The sequence below is a fragment of the Paramisgurnus dabryanus genome, chromosome 5, assembly GCF_030506205.2.
Source record: "Paramisgurnus dabryanus chromosome 5, PD_genome_1.1, whole genome shotgun sequence".
Taxonomy (NCBI): Eukaryota; Metazoa; Chordata; class Actinopteri; order Cypriniformes; family Cobitidae; genus Paramisgurnus; species Paramisgurnus dabryanus.
This window is the reverse complement of record NC_133341.1, coordinates 6956209-6966052: the sequence shown is the minus strand read 5'-3', so window position 1 is coordinate 6966052 and position 9844 is coordinate 6956209. Positions and strand designations below refer to the sequence as shown.

Genomic DNA, 9844 nt, shown 5'->3' with positions numbered 1-9844 from the left:
TAGATTCTTTCTTTACAATCATTTATTAAACAAATTGAAAATGTAATAAATAAAGATCATAAGTACCTAAAATACATTAAAACAAGACGAAAATGTTTAGGCTTACAGATTTTAAAACAACATCCCAGGTATTTTCCTATAGAGAAATAAGAAAACAATAAGAAAACAACAAAAAACAAAAATGATTTGTCTTTTATGTCCCAATTTAATACGGATTTGTTCTGAGCCTAACAAACTGTTATTTGGCATTAAAGTTAGACATGTTTAAAGACATGCTCATTGAAAATAACTTAAAGGGGTCATATATTTAGTAAGATTAACACAGTTTTAGTTCATATTGGTCACTTGCTTTGTCTAGGGGAAAAAAAAGGTAAATAATCAACTTTAGGCAAAGGACAAAACCCTAGAGGTTGTAAAACTAAAATGGCCCAGCTTACAATTATCAAAGGTTGTGAATGTTTACAGCTAAAATGAACACTCTTTTGGGTCCATCAATCATCACAGCTTGATAATCAACAAAGCAAACAACAGGAAAATTGATGTTTGGTCAAGCTATATTAACAAAAAATTATTGTTAGGTGTGCTGTTTATTATAACTGACAGTCGTTCACAATATAAATGCACTTGAAATCACATTTGTAATTTAACTATTATCGGTCAACTGTCGAAAGCCAATATTGTGTCATATTTTGCTATACTTATTTATTTGTGGCCCCAAGTGTAGATTTGTTCAAATAAAATCATTTTTCAAAAGTAACATGTTGTAACTACAATTGCAAATCACATAGGGTCGATACATTCATTGTCTGCATATCCTCTAAAAATTCTAAATGTAGTGAAAATAAGACTTACAGTAGGATAACACTTGCTAAAAATGACTTTAGATCTGCCCCTGTGCAATATTCGTAATGTCTTGCCCAATTCCCACAATATTAGAGTGGATTGAAAGTAAAACACAAGTTTTTTTGATCAAGCCCCATATTCTGATTTGGCCTTTTATGCTCAGTGTTTTTGTGTATGCGGTTCTGATTTTGTGTAGGAAGTATTGTATGTACTTAATTGGGAGTACATTAGACTTTTTTATGTAAGTGAGCTTCTATGCTTGATCAAAATGCCTTTTTAGATTTATACCCATAAGCAGCAGGAGTCACTTGGAGCCCGCAGGCACTGATGTTGACACGAACCATCACTCATTCATATGCACACGCACTTAAATTAGCTCTCAGTCTTTTAAGAGTCAAACTAAATGCTCCTCGTAAGAGAGCTGGCTTCAGTCTGTCTGAAATGGACAAATAAATACATCTTTAATACATACTTTTCTTCAGTCACACCCCTCACACTTATGCTTGACTAAAACACTGTTTTCTTTTCACATATCAGCAGTGAAATCCTTCCCTATGGCAGAGTCACGTTTCTACTTTGGAGAAGTTAAAACAATTTAAGAAAAAGCACACTTTACAACAATTCTGTCTCTTTTGAAAATCTTATCTCGCATCCATTTGGAACTCTAAAATATACAATACCCTATATCCAAGATCAATGTTCCTGCAAAGTAAGACTTCTTTAAACCTTTCAAACTTCTGCTGGTTCTAGGCCATCACCCTAATAAATCAGTAATGTTTTTAAGATCTACCCCAGAGGCCATCCTCCACGGACTGGCGTGTATAAAATTCAGCATGTCTGGAAAAACAGTGACTTTAATATTCCAATTGTCCTGTTTGTATTTGGCAAGTTGAATAACTTAACCACAAAAAGTCTCTAGAGGAAATTCAGCAGAAAAGAACTCTGCTGATACGGTTGTAAGAATGGGGAATGCTTTGCCACATGTTGCACAGTTCAGTCGGAGAAGCCCGGACCCTTGGGTGCGCCACAATATCCAGATGTTACGCTGCCATCAGGTACTGGTGGTAAAAGAGGCCGAAGAGAGAGGTGGAAAACAGACAGGCAGCAATCCACCAAGTGAAAAATGACAGGATGCCTCTAAACAGCAAAGGGGTGAATACAGTCCTAAGCCCCCCCAGAGCAACGGATAACTGGGCCACAGCTTGAGCGGCTTGCATCTCTGCTTGTCCCGCCTCAGCGGGGTTAAAGTCTTCAATTGGTAGACAGGGCAAACTTTCTTCGGGGTAAACCACCCACGAGTATCCACCTAAGGGTTACAACAACCGTTGAAGAAAAATTCTAGAAAACCTACGGGGACAATTGTTCTTATTTTAGTGTGAATGTGTTGAAAAGACTTGATAAACTCACCCAATGTCTTTAGCAGCAAGGTAGTATGTAAAAGCATCACCAGAGGTGCAACGTACTGTAGAGCTATCACACACAGGTAGTAAAAAACTCGGGCGACCTGTGTGGCAAAACAAATTTGCGGTTAAAACATTTAGGTAAATTTACTTCAAAACAAGCAGCTTCGCAAGAGAAGAGCTCATCAAAGAGACTCTGAAACTATCACTGAGAGCTTAAGTACAGAGGGAGGCTGTAAGCATACGATTCTTCCACAGATGTAAGACCAGACGACCATGTGACTCTACAGCCATTTGCGAGTCTCACTTATGGCTTGGAACATCAAACAGGCTCTTTCCTCAGCTCCAGCTGTGGAGTGCTGTGGGTTTTGATCTGTGCACTCCACTAAACTCAAATAGCCTCCTCATTTTAGAGCTTTGTGGGCAACAATACTACATGGTCCTTTTTCAATCCGACATATTTCCACCTTTAAGGAATGTGGACACAGTAATGTAGACCCCTGGAGCAGATGCCACAAGAGGGTCCCTGAGTGCATTTATTAAGCAGTATCAGACGAAGCATCACAAAAACGACCTTGGCACCATATTAAATACACAACTTAATGTAGTAATGATCAAATCTTGCAAAATAAGATGGCAACACATTGCATTTCAGGTCAATTGTATATCATTAGCATTACTATGTCAAGAAAGTTATGACTGCTTGCTATCGCATCAACCTTAAATGTGGTCTAAATAAAAGCTAGTTTTCTGCTCTCATGTATCAGTAGGCAGGGCTTGACATTAACTTTTTGAGGAACTTGTCCTTCGGACAAGTAAATTTGTGTTTCACTTGTCCATGCACAAAAGTCACTTGTCCGGGTAAAGATTTATAATATAATGTATTTTTTGTGTTTAGCTAATCAGTGGCGGAGCAAGGGATTTTTCATGGGTGGCCAGGCAGGGGCCAGCAGTTACTCTGGGGTGGCACATAAAATCTCTATCATCCAACCTTAAAATACTTTTAAGTATTATAGGTGTGTTAATCAGAATAATGTATAACATACAATTGCTACAATACTTAAATTTTTATTAAAATGAATTGAGATTAACATACAATTTATAGTCATAATTCAACCTCCATGTTTTTTTAAACTATTTAATCAAATAAAACTTTTGAAATTTACTTTGAAACCAGAATTTTACCTCCCATTGCTGGAAAAAAACTATAGAGACCAGAAAAGCATGTAAATTTTTAAGGCTACTTTAATGTAATTTACTAAGATTCATTTGGCTGCTTCTTGCTACTCTTTCTGAAGAAGGATGCTATATCTGCTGCCTTTCTCTTCATTTTTCCCACAGTTTAAGGATTGTCTGACATTAAAACACTAAAGCAAAACATTAAAACATTACCATGTTTTAAAAAACGTATTAGCGTAAATGTATCCAGATTATCTGTTATATATAAAATCAATCTTAATTCTAGCATTTACGCTGTAATGTTCGCGTGGGATTTTTAATGTACAGTGACGAATCATATTCAAATCGGCTGTCATGCGGCACACACATAGGCGCGCAGAAAGAGAGATTCTCATTATAAAACAGATTCTTAAACAAGATTTTAAGCCCATTATGTGTTTTTACAGAACTTTAGAAGAGAAAACGCAGTGATGAAAACGCGGTTGAAGTGTCTGTCATTTATATTCACGCCGGAGCCTGAAGAAACATCACTCTCCACTCCGTCCCGCGAATCCCGCCCCTCCGTGTTCGTCGATCAGGTTTCATGCGCGCGCAGCTTGTTTAGTAACAATAAACAGTTAACATGTAAACGTGTGTGTGTGTGTGTGTCGGCGCGCTGCGCTCTCTGTTCAATATTCCGCTCGGTGTTTGCGCTGCGCATTCTGCTCTCTCGTTGACGGCACATAACGTTAAGTAACATTGTTTAAAATTTAACTTGTCCAGTCGGACAACTAATTTTCTCTTACACTTGTCCTACAAAAAATCCACTTGTCCCGGACAAGCGGACAAGCCTTAATGTCGAGCCCTGGTAGGAACACAGCAAGACAGTTAGCGATAGGTCTACACACCATCTTTTGGAGCTCAACTGTAGAAATCCGTCCTGCTTCCTTTTTCATCTGCAGGACGCCCTTCTGAGCCAGGTTGAGGTAGGCCTGGAGATGGTGTCGCATCATGGCTAGTCTAAGCACACACAGAAGTAAAATCACCCAGAGACGCAGTGTGTCATACGCCTTCTCAGACATTCTGCAAGCAAACAAATGACAAAGATGCACTTAATAAGAGGGTAAAACACCACAAATAATGAGTCACTATGAACACACTCCACTTTTATTCTGTCAAATGTCCTAATTAAATGACTTCTTTAGACTAAATTACACTTGGTTTGATATTTTGTATGCATTCTCTATTTTGTAATGACATTCATATATGTTTACATATGTTAACAGTTTACTAAAGAATGCAAATGCAAATAACTGCTGTATTCATGTATGTATCACCATGTCAAAAATCGAAACAAATGCAGTAAGCAAAAATGTAATACCGTGGTATGATATTTAAACAACAATCAACTTGTAATTGATCTAAAACAATTCAAAGTAAACTAGTAATGAAAAATTGTAGCTTTACTGATTTTTGAGATACTCACAAAGGCACACCATCTTTCCCAAATGTGGGATTAATGAGGCAATCCTTGGTTATGGGCTTCACCCATAGCAGGACCATGATTAACGGAGACATGAAGTTGATATGCAGTAAAGTCCTAAAGGATGAACAGATGAAATGTTTAGCCATCAATATCAGCAGACTGGTAAACATTAGGGCTGCACAATAAATTGCATTTGATTGTCAAGCGCATCTCTTCAGTAAAGCTAGTTTATTTGATTAGTAGTAAATCGCCATCACCTGCTTTCAGATGGAGCAGCATTTACTACACAAAGCTGTAGTTAACTGACAAGTGGGGAAATTTGGCATTAATATTTGTGGTCGTATCGCCTGGGATATGTATGCGATATGGCCCAGCTTGTCAGGGAACTACAGCTTTATGTAGTAAATGCAGCTCCATCTAAAAGCAGGTGATGGCAATATACTACAAATCAAGGATCTGTCTTTACAGACTACATGCACATGACTTTCCCATGTGATTTATCGTGCAGCCCTAGTAAACATCAACTGTCATGATGTGCAATTGCTTTTAATACACAATTTCTTCAGGACTAGAAGCACAGACACATGTAAACCAGGCCTAAAAGGGGTCTAACTGTAAGCTCATAGTGTAATGGAAGCAGGTATGAAGAGCTGGCTACGCTGAAGAGGATTAGCTAGGTGAGATGTGTTGTGCCAAACCCCTCTTTTGTAGCACAGCACCCTAAAGCCGAACACAGGCTGAAAATTGAGACCAGGTCCATCTGCTTTCATACTTGTCTGCTAACCTGCCGAGTTTATAAATTACACTGTTACACTCTACAGGGATTTATAAAAAAACATTGTTGGTGGCTATAGTATTTCAATAAAAGCAAACAAGCTGATTGAATTCAGGCTGACTAACTAAATCATCCATTTCAGAACTAATTCATAACTGTCAAATATAAGGACAAAGTTGTAATATAAGTATCAGATAAATGGCTTGTATATTTACTGTGTGACTTTGCAGTTGTTAAGTGTGAGGGCATCAAGATGCATCTGGGCCAGTCGCAAGCCAGGGAAGGTGAGGAAGGCTCCAATGAGAGAGCATATCAGTGCCAGAATCAGCTTAAAGGTCAGTTTGGATATGGGACCCCTATGGAGACAAAGGAAAAGAGCAAGGCCTGTTCACGACAGGGAAGCACAACCATCACATACACAACCTAATCCGAAGCCACATGGACAGGGCATACTGTACACACATGCACGCACGCACGCATACACGCACACACACACGCATACACACGCATACACACGCATACACACACACACACACACACACACACACACACACACACACACACACACACACACACACATGCATTCTCTAAAGTATTGAGAATGGAAGTGGTGGTATACTGGCCAGTACTACTCACTGAGATTCAAGGCCCTGGTTCTCCAGAAACTGCATGGCACTATCGGAGAAATTAGCAAAGCCTATAAAATGAGAGAAGATTAAACAGTTAATCTTAAACAAAACTAAATCAAAATACACAAATTAATTTAAGGTACAGCTAGGGTGCAAAGTTATTAACAAATGAAAAAACGTGTAAAAACTAACCATTTTGACCGAATTAACCATTGATTAGCCAACATTGCCTCAATAGTTTAAAATATAATGCAAGAATGATAGACTGGTCTTGTTAATGTAAGTGATACATTTCAAATCAAAGACCTTAAATCATTATTAGAGAATTCTGAAAGAACATAAATTTAGCTAGGATGTGAAATAATGCTTTGATGCTCAATGACATAGGCAAGACAAAGGGTACATCATTCTTTATTCATATGGAATAAACTTTTAATAAACTAATGGAAGACAGTTTCATGGGATGCAAGTATTTAGTCACCAGTTCCCTTTCAGTCTGTCACTTCGACATCACTTCGGTGACCGACGTATTGTGAACTCAATTAGAGAATAGCAATTAGCTTGGATGTGTTGCCGCCTTCAGGCCAGGTATGGCATGGAGTGGACTCAACCTCCCCCACCTGAACCATCGCGCCTCAATGATTTGTTTCTGGGGGCTGCCTGCGCTGCAGTGCCTGCATCCAGTAACTTTTTTTCCCTGAGATGCATGAAGAGCTAACTAGGTCGCGGGGTTCTCTTTCTCCTCCCGCAACCGACCTTGGGCACCTTCACCCCTCACCTGTCTCGATGGTGGGGCAGCTAAGGGCTACACAGCTGTCCTAACAGTGGAGAGGCCGGTCGCAATGCAATTGTGTCCGGCCACCGCTGCCTCTTGGAGGGACAAGCCAGCCCTGCCCTTGCGAGTTTGCAAGCACTCATCCACTTTAACTGCAAGTGCATAGGGGCCCTTATGGGCAGGTGGCCTCTGCACGCTATGGAATTGCTGCAGGTCCATCAGGCCAAGGCACTTTCTCCGGAAACATGCCGTTTCTCAGCTATGCGTTTGAGGGGCGGGCTTACGAAAGTCGTGGAGGGGGCCCTCACTCTCATGAAAGAGCACAGCATTCACATCCTCGCTTATCTCGACAACTGGCTCATCAGAGCACAATCCCAAGAGATGCTTTGCAAACACAGAAACCTAGTGCTCAGGCACCTCGCCCATCTAGGTCTATGGGTCAACTGGGAGAAGAGCAAGCTCTGCCCCATGCAGATCATCTCTTTTCTTGGTATGGAACTGGACTTGATTGAACTAACGACACACCTAACAAAAGGATGTGTACAGTTAGTATTGAATTGCTTGAATGTGTTTAATGGCAAGATAGGGGTCCCACTGAAACTATTTCCGAGGCTCCTGGGGCATATGGCAGCTTCCTTCACTCCATGGCCAGACCCCTCATTTCTAGTGGGGTGGTGTACCCCAACTGCACCGGCACGGGACCCCAACTGCCCTGGCACATCAACTGCCTCGAGTTGTGGACAGTATATCTTTCACTTGACCGACTCAAAAGCAAGATTTAAGGCAAAGATGTCCTATTCCGCACAGACAGTTCTAGAAACAACCACCAAGGTGGTCTGCGCTCTCTTGGCATGTCACAACTAGCCCGCCACTTCCTCTTGTGGAGTTAGAAGATTCTGAGGTCCCTTTGCACTGTCCACATTCCAGGTTTGCTTAGTGTAGCGGCTGACTCGCTCTAATGAGCAGCATGCCCCGGTCAGCGGAGAATCCACCCCCTGGCGGTCCAGCTGATTTGGAGACACTTCAGCAAAGCACAGGTAGATCTGTTAGCCTCCCCAGAGATGACCTACTGCCACCCGTTTTACTCTATGACCGGGGGAACACTCAGTTCAAATGCGAACCTGTTCGTTGAGTGGTCTTCCTTTCTTCAAGAGGCCCCCGGACATGTTCAATCTCTCTTTTCTTCAGCAGCGGTTGGAGAGGAGGCTGTCCCTCTCGCCCGAAATGTCTCCAGGGGCTCCCTTCTAGCCTTTGCAGTCAGCGAGTATCAAGTTTCGTTTAATGAAAACATTGATGCTGACTACATTGGCCTCAGTACAGAGGGTAGGGGACCTACACTAATTTTGGCCGATGATTTGAGCCACTTCAGGCCCACTGACTCCATTCTAACACTGGCTTCGTGCCCAAGGTTCCCACAACTCTTTACAGAGATCAGGTGGTGAGCATGCAAGTGCTGCCCCCGGAGAAGGCAGAAGCAGCCTTAGCTTTGTTGTGTCCCGTACGCGCTCTGCGACTTTAAGTAGACTGAACATCAAGCTTCAGGACCTCAGACGAGCTCTTTGTCTGTTACGATAGACAGCAGAAGGGGAAAAGCTGTCTCCAAGCAGAGGATGTCACACTGGATAGTGGACACTATTGCCCTTGCCTCAGATCCAAAGCACGGCGTGCATGCACTCTACGAGAAGCATAAAGTCCTCGTGGGTTCCTCACTGGCAGACATTTGTAGAGCTGCAGGCTGGGCAAAACCTAACATTTTTACTATGTTTTATAGTGTTCGTGTCAAGTCGGTTTCCTCCCGTGTTCTCTCCTTAAACTGATAAAAACACTGCAAGCCCGGCTTGTGTGTCGGCCTGCAGCACTATTATGGCGCTATATTAGTGCCATAAATCCTTTTTAAGTAAAATTTTGTACTTTCTCCAATGCCCTTGGCAGTCAGACATAGTGAAGCATCTCTGCCAGACTTTCATTAGCTGAATTCTTGAAAACCTATGTTAAGGCTTCCATATGAGTGACCCCTACAGGCGGATCCCATATGCATAATGTTCGTGGAGTAAAAACTAAGCCCATGTTTTCCCTCAGCAGAGTTGCCTCTGTGGTCCCTGTACAGGTGTAGTCTCAGTAGAAAGCCACCCCAGAGACATCAATATGTAGTAAAACCCTATGTGGTTATTCCGTATTGTAATCACCACATAAGACACCTCAAAGAAATGTGGCTCCACAGCGTTCCCAGCAACCATCTATGTGGGTACGCTTCCCAGTGTTATCTAAGGTTAATGTAGTGGGTTAAAGAACAAGTAGTGACCGGCCTTCTCTGCATAAGACCCATGTTCCGCCTACCCTAAAAACAAGTGGCTGAAGGTTTATGCAGGGCACTGGAAGGTTCAGCACCCATTGCGCTTTGCAAGGGAATCCCAATACGTCGTTCACCAACATAACATCGAAGTGACCAACTGAAAGGGAATGTCTCCGTTACATATGTAACCTTTGTTTCCTGAAAGAGGGAAAAGAGACATCACATTGCCATGGTTTGCTGTACCATTTCTGAGTCGGCCGGGCACTAGATGCTTGGCTTTCTCTGCGAAAATAGCTTATTAATACATTGCAAATATTGCATGTCAACATTCATTGGCTCTTTATATGTTTCTCGAAGCATATAGGTCTCTCTTAGTGAGTCCCCAATACGTCAGTCACTGACATGACGTCTCTGTTCTCTTCCTTCAGGGAACGAGGATTACATATGTAACCGAGACATTACTGAAGAGTGTTTGGACCCTGCAA

General features: G+C 41.6%; 1 protein-coding gene across 1 annotated transcript in view; it reads right to left on the bottom strand.

The window, feature by feature from the left end:
* The window catches only part of tmem161b (transmembrane protein 161B), a 46690-nt gene continuing 36846 nt past the window's right edge, over positions 1 to 9844 (bottom strand). The window contains exons 7-12 of the mRNA XM_065267247.2: positions 6299 to 6359; positions 5878 to 6018; positions 4888 to 5001; positions 4310 to 4484; positions 2251 to 2347; positions 1 to 2149 (exon numbers count right to left, since the gene is read on the bottom strand). Of these exons, the coding sequence (XP_065123319.1) occupies positions 1884 to 2149; positions 2251 to 2347; positions 4310 to 4484; positions 4888 to 5001; positions 5878 to 6018; positions 6299 to 6359 (854 nt within the window). The 3' untranslated portion in view covers positions 1 to 1883. The remainder of the gene's footprint in view (positions 2150 to 2250; positions 2348 to 4309; positions 4485 to 4887; positions 5002 to 5877; positions 6019 to 6298; positions 6360 to 9844) is intronic.